Genomic DNA, 14588 nt, shown 5'->3' on the forward strand with positions numbered 1-14588 from the left:
ACATACACATATATAATAATAGAAAAAACCCATAAGTCAGGATCAGTAAAAAGTTGAATGGTTGTGCATATCAAACTAGAAAAGTAATCGCCATTTATGACAGTATAACTTCTGTCTGAACTTTCAATTTTTTTTTCAGTTTCCTACAGTTTAAGATACAGTTTTATATGGTTTAGATAGATTTTAAATTACTTAAAAATCAATTTGAATTCTTATTATGCTCATAAAAAAGGGGAGGGTAGTAAAGGTGGTATTTATTTTAAATTGAATTTGGTGGTATTTGTATTTTGAATTAAAACTTTCTATTGAATTTCAAATTGACAAAGTTGTCAAAGCCCTGTCCAACTTCTAATCAACCATGAAACAGCTGTGTCATTAAATTTTTTTCCATTGTATTTTGACATTTCAATTAGAAAAAAGTTTGCAGTTAGTGTAATATATATATATATATAGTTTCTATTTTTTCTTATCTGGAATTTTAGTTTAAGATAAAACAAGAAATAATAGAAATTTTCTCAAAATAACTTGTTTTTTTTTCACCCCCCAAAACTTCAGTTCATCATTAAATGACATTGATGCATGGCAGCTTGAACATGAATTAGATCTATGAACCATTTGAATGTCTGCTGAGAATCTGACTATATATATATATATATATATATTATATATATATATATTGCACCCACATATACTTAAAATGAAAAACATGTTACTATTGAGGCATGACACCTTTTGAACATGGAGCATATCTACAAGCCATTTGAAAATCTGCCGAGAGTCTAAAAAATAGTGGGTTTTTTGGCACACAGGTATACATAGGATGCAAAACACATTACTATTTCCCATCTATATCTTTGTATGATCCAGCTACCCGTCTAGCTTAGGCAATTGATTGCATTTTTACAGTGAGGTTCTTCTGATTCTAAATTTACGTTTGTGAAGTGATTTGAAGCATTACTTTTTTAAAAGCATATTACATGTTGGTGCTGACTTGTAATTAATATTTTTCCTTCTAAGATATTTGGATTTAATAAATTTGTAATGTGATTTAAATTTGAGGTTGTAGGGCACAGAGAAGTAACGGAGGAGTAGCAGAAGGTAGTATAGTTGAGATCTAGATCTAGAAGATTCACCAAGATTCACAGAGATCTAGAAAATTCACCAATCTGAATTCTGATTGTGCAATCTAAGGAAAAGAAAAAACACCAAACCACCATGAGTCATTTTTTTCAGCCCAGGTTGGTATAGAAATACAAATAAAGAGGACTGTAGATGCTGGGGATGAGGTTTGGCCAGGACTGCGTGCAGTTCCTGAAAGAGAAACAAAGCTTTGCACTAGGGAAGGAAGTGATCCCATGGGTCCCTGAACTAATGCAAAGTGTGAGAATGGGTGCCATATGGCAGCACTGTTGCTTATTACCCAGTTTTGGTGATAGATCGGGGCGGGCTGAGGAGGGGAACTATACTTAGGAGTAGTAGAGAGGATTTTTCAGGCTGTAGTTGTATGCTGAGTGAGGAATAGGTTCACATAGAAACAGAAGCTGTGTGACTCTAACCCCAGGAGCAGAGCTGGTATTCAGGTCTAGTCTGTTACTCAAGCTCAAGAGTGCAGTGGAATAACCAGGGCAGGAACCCAGACCAAAGGAGACCCTGCAGTTTGGTCCCCTTTAACCTCCTGAGCTTCTCCAGAAGACTGATAATTGCTGAGTTCAGTAGCACTTTAATGGGACTTCAGCCACTGACAAACTGACAGACCCAAACCAAGATGAGGAACTTGGAAGAGCTCAGACCAGGAAGGAAATGAATAATTTTGCCCTGTTTCCAGTCACATCGGTAGCACTGAAAGCTTCCATGTCCCTGGCCTGAGCTAGCTATGAAATCCAGAATAACACAATACTTAATACTGTAGGAAAGCAATAGAAACACTTAAAAGAGCAAAAGCTCAACCCACACATTCATCCCAGAAATGTGAAGAGCCTAGCCCAAAATTAAAATCCATAGTCAAGAAGTAGACTGGGAAAATGAGAAACAAAGAAAAGAGAATACCACTGTAAAAAGCTATTATGGAGGTAGTGAAGCTCAAGACACAAGCCCAGAGGAAGGTAATTACTCAAAACATCTATAAGCAAAGCTTCAAAGAAAAATGGAGCTTGGCCGAAAGTCCAAGAATTCTTGGAAGAGTTAAAGCATTTAAAAGAATTAAAAATGATTTAAAAAGCAAATGAAAAGCACAAGAGGGAAAAATGGGAAAAGAAATGTAGGCTATGGAAGAAAGGTGTAAAAAGAAAATTAGTAGCTTGAAACAAGAGTTACAAAACATTACCCAAGAAAATAATTCCCTTAAAATTAGAATGTACCAAATAGAAGCTCTAAGAGATATCAAGAAATATTAAACACTCAAAAGACTGGAAAAGAGCAACAATGTGAAGTATCTCATGGGAAAAATAAGTCATCTGGAAAACTAATTGAGGAGAAATAATATAAAAAATCATTGGACTGCTTGAAAATCATTACCATTGTAAAGCCTGTATATCCTAGTTCAGGAAATCATAAGACTTCCTAGATCTCATAGAATCAGAGGACAAAGTAGAAATAGGAAGAAGCCAAAGTCACTTCCTGAAAGAAACCTCAAAACATAAACTCTGAGGAATATTATAACCAAAATCCAGTTCTTAGGGCAAAGAAAAAGTATGATAAGCATCCAGAAAGAAAGAATTTCAAGTACTGAACTGAATTAGAATCATACAGTTTAGCAGCTTCCATTAAAAAGGTGTGGAGAGCTCAGAATATTATATTCCAAAAGGAAAAAAAAAAGTGTTAAGGCCAAGAATAATCTGTCCAGCAAAGCAATAATCCTATAGAGGGATAATGGATTTTTAATGAAATAGAAGTCTTCTAAGCATTCCTGATGGAAAGAGTTGTGTAGAAACACTGACGTACAAACACAGGAATCAAGAGAAGTATAAGAAAGTAAACATGAACAAAAAGACCATCACCTTTGGAATACATAGGAACTCTGATCAACTTTAATTCTAAAGAACTCATGATGAAGCTTGTTACTTGCCCTCAGATAAAGAATTGATGGAGTCAGAGTGAAGACTAAAGCATATTTCTTTTGGACGTGACCAGTGCAGGTATTTGTTTTGTTTGACTGTCCTTGCTGGTAATAGGTTTTGTTTTTCTTCCTTTCTCAAAATGAGAGGATAATGAGCCACAGGAAGATGGGAGAGAGAGAATGCCGACTTGAAAATAAAATAAATTGAATAGAAAAATAAATTTGGAGTTTGAGATGTATAGATAATTTTTTTTAAAACAAGACCTCTATAATTGTTAAGAGTTAGAGAAAATATTGTTTCAAATAACATAAGGAAAGAATCCTATCTAGAAATTGTGGTGTTTGCCAGAATAGTGACAAATCAAATTTTGACCTCTGATGGGAAATATTTCTTGAAAAGGTAAATGGGATATATTTAAAATTTTTCAGATGAAGATAGGAGAATTTTGGACCAAGAGATGAATACTATGTAGAAATCAAATCAGTGACTGTTCTTTAAAGATTTTGCTTCTCCAAACAATAATTTTTATGACAATTAAATTTTAATATATTAGGTTAATAAGACAATATTTCATTTTATATATATGTATAGATATGTATATATATATATATATATATATATTCATTTCTCTTTTTGGTAGTAAATGCTTCCTTCATACTAATTCTCTCCTCTTTTTCCATCTCCCCCGATAGTCAACTATCTAGTTTGTAGATTTTCTGAGTCTCTTTTCTTTATAATCTAAGTATTATTCACTTTGCTGGTAGAATAGACCAAGGCTAAAGAAAAATCTGAAACTCAAATTATCTAATTGAGTTATATTCCCAGTTATAAAAATGCTTTATGTTGAATATATTTTGGATATATGATTAAAATGAATCTGTGTGTTACAGTGGATAGAGGACTGACTTTAGGTCAAGATTTAATTAATAAACATTTATCAAAAAGCACCTTTTATGTGTCAGGCATTGTGATAGGTGGAAAGACGAGTTTAAATCCTGCTTCAGACAAGTTTAATCTATCAGTGTCTCAAACAATTCTCTAATATGAAAAATTATAGAGTTGCCAACCTCTATCAACAGAGTGAATTTCCATATTGACTATTCTCTACACTGACTATATCACAGGTCCAGACTCCTCTTTTACTCCCCCCAGAAGATTCAAACAGCATGATTTATACTACCCAAAATTTCACTTACCTGTGGCAGTATTTACCAAACTTATTTGACCATGCAACTGTTTAAGACTTAGTTTAAGCTTTTTTGATGGGACCTATAAAATGGTAGTATGGGAGATATGGAAGTATGGAATAATCCTATGAATAAAGTAGGACCTTGGGAAATTTTGGAGGAAAATTCATTTAAGAAATGAAATGTGATTTTGCATTCAAAATTGTTGTATATATTGGTGCTTTTTTTTTGCTATTTTAAAATGTCTGTGATTTCATAAGTTGTGGGTATCTCTTCCACTGATGATGATATTGACAACTACTATTGACAACGGCTGAAGAAGTTATCATCTTATTGATGGGGTGCTTGTGCTTGTACTTGGACCCCAATTTCTCCTTAGTCTCAGAAGCCCTGTCTCTGACAACCACTCCCCAGCCCAAGGACACTGAGCCTAGCAGTTACTCATGCGTGGGCCCCAGCAGGATCCTTATCTCTCTCCGTGGTGCAGCTACACACACAAAGCTGGGTGAGAGAGTGCTGGGCTGCTCAGGCCCCAGCCCTCAGATCATGTCTTTGGAAGCCTCCCAATTTCTTAGTAAGTTTCTGTCTTGTGAGAAAGCTTTCCCTTGTTGCAGAGCATTCTCTCATCAAGACAGAGGGAGAGGGGTGCCTTGCCCAGCCCAAGGAGTTTTGTCCTTGGCCAGCCCAAGGACTCTTCCTCCTGCCAGACTTCAAAGATCCATAATCTGTTATCTCCCTCCCTGTCTGGGATACTCCCTGTACTTTCTCATCCATAGCTCCCAAAGACACCTGGACCTTTAGATTACCTCATCAGTGTCCCTGGCATTCCTTTCCCATGCCCTTTTCCATATAAACCCTAGCTCTATCCTCAGTCCCTCACAGGTTCCTTAAGAATCCTTGCCTGCTGAAAAGCATAGTAATAAACTTTTTGCAACTTGACTTAAAGATTGCTTGAGTTTGTGAATTCATTCCAGATGACCCCGTTTTGTACTTTGGTCTTTGAGGGGTCTCAACCTCTCAAACTGCAACATCTCGACCAACCTTATGGAGTTGAAGCTCTCTTCACTTAAATAGGCTGGACCTTGGGTATCAGACACATGTTTTGGGGATTTATAATCAAAACCTCTGAAGCCAGGTAACATCTATCAGTGCTTGTTGTCCAGTTTATAACCCTAAATATGACCTAGGGTCATTTTTATTCTTTGATGACTTTGGTAGAAGAAATAGTTTTGACATATACATAATTTGATAGTTATTTAAAGGGGAAGTATTACTAGTATTATTTTTCCATACTATTTCCATTTCTTTTTGTATGAAATACAGCTTGGAAAATTATCTTTGCAATCTTTGTCTCATGCCCATCCCCCTTGTTGCATCATGATAATTAACTAATGGAAGTAACATGTTGTGGGAGATTAAAAGCAAAATATATTATCTAAAAATAAAATACAAATGATAAAATAATGTTTTATTAATCATTTATACTTTGATTTTTATGATAGTATGAGGTGAGTTATTTTCTCTGAGTTTTCTCAAATTGATCCTAAGACAAGTAGAATTAATATAAAACAACTAACTTAAAATAACTTGAAACATTTTCTAAGGGTACCCTTGTATTAATTATGCTGATATTTTAATAGAAAGCAAAGGTACTGCACTGTCAAAATGCGTTGTTTGTTTATGATCCTTATTTTTTTGTACTTCTTAAATAATCCCTTTTAAATGACTAAGAATAGATGACTTTGTTTTTCTATGAAAAAACTGAATAGTTTATAATTCCAGTGTTACTCTTAAAGTACAAAAGACTGAAATTTTTATTATAGGAATATATATATATATATATATATATATATACATATACACACATATACACACACACATACATACATACATTATAGATATATATATATACACATATGTAGTTAGTCAAAACAGCTAATTATTATGAAAATTAGTGTATGGATTATAGCATCTTCTTCTTCTAATGCACAGTATTACCACGATGGATAGACTCCTTGGCCTGGAATCATGAACACCCAAATTCAAATCTAGCATCAGAAATTTGCTTGTTATGTGTTCTTGGGCGAATCACTTAACCTCTGCTAGCCTCACTTTCCTCAACTATAAAATGGAGATCATGATAGTGTCTACCTCCCAGATTGTTTTGAGGATAAAATGAGATAATATTTGTGAAGTGCCTGGCACATAATAGATGCTATATAAATGCTAATGATGGTGATGATAATGTTAACTATTATCAAGAAACATGGTGAATGATATAAAGTATTAGAGTATTTTGAGTGTAATGCTAATTTCAAGGTACATGACAAAATTAAGTTCAGTATAATTTCAGATAAATACAATAACTAAATATAAAATCCATGAAGACCTATTTGATTTCCTCTTCATAATTCTATTTGGTAATAAAATGAACAAGAGAACTTATCCACTCACAAACACATGTATTTAAAAGCATTTTCCAATACCCTAACTAGGCTTTTCTTATTGAATTATCTATGTCTTGGGGCATATATTATTTCACTATATTAGGCTTCAAAGAAGTGAAATATGATTTTAAAATATCTATATGTTTAAGGCTTTATTCTGGCCTATTTCTTTACTTTGACTCTGTTGAAATGTTGAACCCAGAAATACTTCATGGTTTTCTCACTGTTGTGTAAGTTGCTATGTCAGAAAATTTTTGCAGGATCAGTGAATATTTTGATTTAACTCCCTTGCACTTGCAGGATTTGGCAACTGAGTTCATTGTTGCTGTTACTTAAAAAAAAAACTTCTAGGTCATCAGGTCATAATGGCCTCATACTAAGGGACTTGAACATACATATTGATACTACCTTAAATACCCTAACCTCCCAGGTCCTCAGCTCTCTGGCTGAGTAATTTTGCAGCAGAGTGCTGTCACACTGGAACAAGATTTTTGGCTTTCAGAAACACAGGGAACTGGGTATAGAATTGTATTCTGTTGTAAGCTTGTGTTTCAGCTTGTGCAGATCATGGTGGCTGCTGGGGGAGGGGCTGCTGAGTGGGTATGTTAGGAATTAGCCTTCCTTGTTCTTATCTAATTTGTTTATGAATGTGTTAGTGCCTAGGATTCTTAGATTTTGCTGACAGCTGATACTGCTTTATCTCTTGCATATAATTCCTAATTTAAAGAGTTTCTGGAGGTTGTGAGGTTTGGAGACAATATCTATGATCTTTCATCTTGTTTAATAAAGGACTTGAAAGTCACTTTAAGATGTCTAATAGACTCTTGGTGATGTGAGACTAGAGGTCAAAAAAGAGATTAGGGATAAATAATAAAATTTGAGAATTGTTTGCTGAGAGGTGATAATTGAACCCGTGGGGGCTAATAAGATCAAACAAAATAATAAAAAAGGAGAAAAGAAGGGGGCCAAGGACAGATCCTTACAGAAGACCCCATCATTAGGGGTGTTGATTTTGATGAAGTTCCGGCAGAAAAGTAATCGTATAGGTAGATCTTCAAAATCATTTTATAGAATTAAAAACAATCTAGATGATTAGATATTCAAACCTCAGTGTAGATGTCTATGAAATATGGGACAATGTAGAGAACAGACAATCAGGAGAGAGAAGTGTTACAAAAATCTAGGTAGGAGAGAGTGTAGGAGGAGGCAATTTATCAAAGGCTGCAGAGAGGTCAAGAAGGATTCGGTTTTAGAAAAAAAAACCTTTAGCTTTGGGAATTAAGAAATAATTGGTAACTTTGGAGAGGGTAATTTCACTTGAATGATGAGGTGAGAAGTCAATCTGCGGAGAGTTTAGAAGTGAAAGAAGGAAAGTGTAAGTGCCTGTTGTATATGGACAATAGCTAGTGGGAATCAGTGAGAGGTTTTTTTTTTGCACATAATAGTATTTTTTCCCAATTACATGTAAAGATGATATTTTTCAACATTAATTTTTGTAAGATTTTGAGTTCAAAATTTTTCTCCCTCCCTTCCTTCACTCCCCTCTTCCCAAGACAGCAAGTGATCTAATATAGGGACATGTACAATCATGTTAAACATTTCCACATTAGTCATGTTGTAAAAAGAAGAATCAGAACAAAAGGAGAAAACCACAAGAAAGAAAAAACCAAAAAAAGGGAAAATAGTTTGTTTCTATCTGCATTCAGACTCTATAGTTTTTTCTCTGGATGTACATAGCATTTTCCATCATGAGTCTTTTGGAATTGTCTTAGGTCATTGTATTTCTGGGAAGAGCTAAGTTTATCATAGTGCATCATCGCACAATGTTGCTGTTACTGTGCCTGGTTCTGCCAAGTGAAAGTTTTTTAAGGATGAGGGAGACATGGGAATGTTTGTAGGTATCAGGGAAGCAGTCAATAGATAGGAAGAGATCAAAAATTGGAGTGAAAGTGGCTCTGGTAGAGGAGGCATTCTGCCCCAGAAGGTGGAATGGAATGGAATCACTCGTTCACATAGAGGGGTTTGCCTTGGCAAGAAGGGTCAACTCTGGGCCATCTCTTTATGTGAAAAAGAGTTGAAGCAGAAGGTAGTGGGGAAAGACATCCGAGAGTCATGTGAATGTGGAGGAGAAAAGAGGGTGCTGTCATTTGATAAGACATTTTTTTCAGTGAAACATGAGGTAGAATTCTCATTTATACAACTATATGAACAACACTGGTGATAATGGACATTTTTGCTTTACTCTACATCTTAGGTTATGTTTAATGGATGGACTTTGATTGTGATTGTGTGTATGAACATTCATATGGAATGATTAATCCTTAGCAGGTGGGATAATTTGATTAGTTTAGAGTGACTCTAAGCTTTAGTCTAAACTTTAGACTTTTGTTGCTTTTGTACCCAGCCTATGGTCAGGCCTATAGTCTTTGTACATTTAGACACAGTTAAAGGGATGTAGTAGGACAGCAGGGCGACACAGTGGATAGAGAGTTGGGTATGGAGTCAGAAAGACCTGAGTTCAAATCTGCCTCCAGATACTTATTAGTTGTGTGACCCTGGACAAGACATTTAACCTTGTTTGTGTCAGTGTCCTCATCTGTAAAATGAGCTGGAGAAGGAAATGGCAAATCAGTCTAGTATCTTACCAAGAAAACCTCAAATGGGGTCATGAAGAGTCATACATGACTGAAAATGACAGAACAATGAAGGGATGTAGAAAGACCTGTTAGAGAAGTACTAAAACCTTTGGAGAGAAATTCAGAGAGATATCGAGCATGGAGACGAATCAGATCAGAGAAACAGAGCTGGGAGAAGAGACCTTGGTATCTGCATGGGGCATTGAATTTTACCCTTTAACAGAAGTTTTATCTATGTAATCAGAATCCTTTGTACAAAATCAGAGTCTTAAATATTGGCCGTGAATGCTTTAATCTCATAAAATTGACCAGGATTTCATACTCAACCCCCACAAAAGCACAAAGCTAGACAGCAGTTCATCTGAAAAAAAAAATCTGTTTGGTAAATAAAGAGTGTGACATGTCCTGGTCAAACCATATCTGTAGTCTCTGTTTAATTATTTGTTTTACCCTTTAAGAATTACATGAATAAGCTGGAAGAGAATCAGAGGAGGGTATTCAGGATGGTAAAGGGCCTAGAGGTCATGCCTGATAGGGATTAGTTTAAGCAACTAGGAATGTTGAGCTTAGAGATGAAGGGGACATGAAATTGCCTTCAAGTATTTGAAAGGCTGAAGAATAGCTATTAAACCTGTAATTTGTGACTCCTGGGGGCATAAGAACATCAGAAGAAGTTTGTAGAAGCAAATTAAGTCTATATCTATATCTATATCTATATCTATATCTATATATATAGATATATATATACACACACACATATATGTATATATACACACATACACATACATGTATATATATAATAATCTCTATGAACATTAATCTTATGTACTATATGAGACTATACACGCAATAATACCATAATTCTTACTAATATTGTTTTTGTACCTGGATGTTTGTTAAGTAAGGTGAATTTTAGTGTGTGGTGTTATTCTTTTTTAGATAATAGTTATAGGATCTTAGATAATATTTCCCACGAATTATGGTTGAAAACCACTTCTACTGTGCAGTGAGACATAGGGGTGACATAATGCAATATTTACTATGCTTGCACTATGCCAGGTCAAAACAATGTTGCTAAAGTTAACCTGTGAGCTTAATGTTGGCAAGATGCCTTCTTTGTCTGTTGCCCTATAAAGCAAACGGGCACTGGTCAGTAAGTGGGGAACCCATTTTGGGATTTGGGTAATGCATAGAGGAATGCATGTACCTGCCTTGATTGGCCCTATTAAGGCATGGGGGGGAAATCTGTGTGTTTACCTCAGCCAACCCCCATTGATGTTTAGGGGATGAGAATTATACTCCTATTCTTGCCTGCCCCTGTGAAAAGTGTGATTAGGGAATGCTGTAGGAGTTGGTGCTCCCATTGTCAGCAACTCTTTTGAGAAGATGGACTAGAATAAAGTAAGCTTATTTAACCCCTCTAAAGCTGTCTTCCTGTCTGACCAGATCAAAAGTGAACCTGTGCTAGAATATCTGCTGGTGTTAGGAGCCTTCCTGTGTCCTGCCCAACAAATGGTGTTGTCTATGTGTTTACCTGTGAAACAATGTTGTATCTCTGATAAAATTACTTTTAGCCTTCTTTGCTAGAGGAGAGGTAGGTCATTGAAGAATATAAACTGAGTGTGAGAAATGAGCTGTCTTCTCAAATAATAATGCCAAATAGTTGCTTTCAAATTCCCAAGTTTAGAATTTGATTTCCAGGGAGAACAGTTTATTTCATTGTTTAATTCAAAGTCTATGTATGTAATCTTATCTATTAGAAAAAAAAAAACTCTAAAAACTTTATGGACTTACTGTTAAATGGACCACCTTGATTCTCTTTCTTCCAAACTTATTTGTTTTTCAGAGGTAAATCCTGTAGTCTTTTATATCACCTCTTTGAAATGGTATATTTATTTTTGTGCTTAAAAAACAAAACAAAACAAAACTTAGGATGAAACAGGTTCTGGCTTAATGTAAATAATGTATTAGGTAAATCTGGAGATGATTGATAGTATCTTTTAAATGAATGTGAATTTGATAGGGAACTTAATTCAGTCCCCCCCCCCCACTTTTTTCTCTCTCAGGAAAGAATGAGACATGAGAATTTATCAGTTTATAAACATAATTAACCACAACTCCTTCATTTTAGAACATACTTTTGAGAATTTCTATATTCTCTTTCAAATTGATACTTTTTTTGTATGTTATATGCATTAAGTGGATTATATTCATTTAGTTTTATTTACAACTCATTTTGAAACTATATTACTCTGTAGAAAATGGATATTTATCTAGAATTAAGGTGTTTACAGGAGCTAAATACCCTGGGAGAGTTATAGTGAAAATGAGTAAATTAAGGCTTTTCTTTATGCTCAGTATGTCTTTCCTTTCTTTTTTAGCTTTGTTTTAGAAATGTTGCCAGTTTTCAAATTCTCCTTGTAGCATCTTGTTTTTAATAGAATGTTAAAAGGAAAACTTAGGGAGCCTGATTTAGAACTGTTCACTAGATCTTTAGACACATTTCTGATGAAGTCAACACAATATATTCTAATTGAGTGACTGAATTTTTATCACACAAATAAAATAAGATAAATTAAGTCTATTATTATGCTTATTTGTAATATTTTTCATCCCTCTATGTGATTATGCCATCAAGCAGCTAATATACTAAAGGTTTTGCCTCTTGCTTAAAAAAAAAAGACTCACTCTGGACAGGGAATATATGTTAAGTGAATTTCTTTTTCAGAAATTTTGCTATACATATATCATTTAATGTAACAACATATTGAAATAACTGAATTTTCATGGTATGCTTATACCTATCAAATAATTAATGTGGAATTATTTTGGGTCTGATCTTATGCTATTGATTTTGACACTCTTGGTGTTCTAATCTTTTGTTATGGCCTCATGCATATTACATTTGGGAAGGTAGCTAACCTTTGATAACCTTTGATTAAAAAAAACAAATTAAGTAAACAATTTTTTGCCTGCATCTGTAGTTTTATTAGTGGAAGGAATGCCTAGTTTGGAATTTCCATATATAAATGTAGATAAGCAGTTCATCTGTACTTTATATTCTAAGAAAATTGACTAGAGTATTGAGAAGCCAAGTGACTGTGCCATGGCCGTGCAGCTATTGTGTCACAAGCAGCAAGTGAAACAGTTGATTCCTGGCTTCAAGGTTAGCAATTAATCCAGTACTACATACTGCCTTTCAACAAAAAACAAATATGGCTCATTAGGAAATAAACTCAAACTCCTCAATAATGTGGTGTTCTTTGAATTCTATTTGGTTGTGAAATTATTTCAGATTTACTTGTTAAGATCTGCTCTTTTGTTTTCATGTGAAATGCCTTTTTATAACTGTTGTATTGATTTCATATGTGATACAGGGAAGGAAGACTGAGATCAGGAGAAAGCATACTTTATTACAAATTTTCTATATATTATATACTATTTATATATGTATATACACATACTTTCATACACATAGGTTCAAATTATCAGTATTACAAGAATAGCCCCTAAGCAAGGAGCATACTGCTTTTGTTTAATACACATTTAAATTTGTGTTCAAATCTGACCATTGACTTCATTGACCTGCATGGATGTTTTAGCATCTACGTATGTTCAACTTTATGTCTGTCAACATATTTTGTACTGAATTAATTTAAGACTTAATATTATGTGCTTGTAGGTTAGGTATTATGATTTAAGTGGGTAACTTTTTATTTGCATTAAAACACCTAAGGAAATAGTAATCTAAAAGACTGGCACTAGAAACCCTATGTGAAGATATTTAAATGATTGTTATTTTGCTAATGTCTTATTCACTTTTATTTTGGCTTTTCTTTTCACAGCAAATTGATATAGAGAAATGGGTATGTGCCTCAGTGTATTTTTAAAAATTTGTGTGATCTGAACTATTATTGCATGTTTGCTATTGTGTCTGATCTTTTGATTTCATTGCTTGTTCGATCAGTAGAAAGCAATCACAATATTAAGAGTATAAACTAATTTTATTCCATGAGTCTTAAAATAGAAACATCTGTTTCTAGATACTATCTTGTAGTTTCATGTGTCCTTTAAAGTCAGGTTATTGTATGATTTGATTTGTTTTCTAACTAAAGTATACTAGATTATCAATCAACAAGCATTTATTAAGCTCTTACACTTTGACAGGTACTGTTATTGGTAGGGAATACAAAAACAGTAATGGAATAGTCCACGTGCCCTAGGAATTTATATTCTTTCAGTCAGTCAGTAAATATTTGTCAAGCACCTCCTGTGTGCCAGGCACTATGCTGAATGCTGGAGTTACAAAAAGAATCAAAAGACAGTCCTTGTCCTTAAGGAACTCACAATCTAGTGGGGGAGACAACAAACAAACAATTATGTAAAAACGAACTATTTGCAAGATAAGTTGAAAACAATTAAGGGAGTAAAGGCCCTAGAATCAAGAGATGGGAAAGGCTTCTTATAGAAGATAAGATTTTAGGTGGAACTTGAAGCTAATATAAGAGATAAAGAGAAAGAACATTTTAGGCATGGGAGACAGCCAGAGAAAATGCCTAGAGCTGAAATATGGAATATCTTAATTTGTGGAATAACAAGGAGGCTAGCGTCACTGGATTAAGAGTATGTGGTTGGTAGTAAGAAGACTAGAAAGGTAGGAAGGGTCTAGCTTTGAGCACTAAACAAAGGATTTTGTGTTTGATCCTGGAGGTGATGAGGAGCTACTGGAGTTTGTTGAAGAGGAGTTTATTGAGTAGAGGTGACATGGTCGGACCTATACTTTAGGAAAATCACTTTGGTGGCTGAATGGAGGATGAATTGGAGTGTGGAAAGACTTGAGGCAGGCAGACCACCAGAAGGCTATTGCAGTAGTCCAGGGGTGAGATGATGAGGGCCTGTACCATAGGGATGACAGCGTCAAGGGTGAGAAGAGGACACGTTCAAGAGATATTGCAAACAGGGTTGAGTGACCTTTGCCCAGAGTCGCACAGCTAGTAAGTGTTTGAGGCCAGATTTGAACTCACAAAGATGAGTCTTCCTGACTCCAGGCACCTCACTCTATCCACTGTACCACCTACCTGCCCTCAATAAAACACCAGAAATCTTAAAGAGCTAATCTATTCCAAAATTCAAGGTAGTATGAGTATAGTGGCGGGTTTATAAATATGCACATTGTGCTTTGCTAATTACACATCCCACAAGGACTTCAGTGCATGTGCAAGTATTATTTCCAGGCTGTTTGCCACTTGAAGAAGAGGAGAC

The 14588-nt window shown here is 34.8% G+C and overlaps 1 protein-coding gene across 1 annotated transcript in view; it reads left to right on the forward strand.

The window, feature by feature from the left end:
• Window positions 1-14588, forward strand: part of LOC114049459 (ryanodine receptor 2) — an 811539-nt gene that overhangs the window by 268654 nt on the left and 528297 nt on the right. Inside the window, exon 4 of the mRNA XM_027870708.1 lies at window positions 13172-13192. Within this exon, the coding sequence (XP_027726509.1) occupies window positions 13172-13192 (21 nt within the window). The remainder of the gene's footprint in view (window positions 1-13171; window positions 13193-14588) is intronic.

The sequence above is a fragment of the Vombatus ursinus genome, unplaced genomic scaffold (genome assembly GCF_900497805.2).
Source record: "Vombatus ursinus unplaced genomic scaffold, bare-nosed wombat genome assembly UNPS02014798.1, whole genome shotgun sequence".
Classification (NCBI taxonomy): Eukaryota; Metazoa; Chordata; class Mammalia; order Diprotodontia; family Vombatidae; genus Vombatus; species Vombatus ursinus.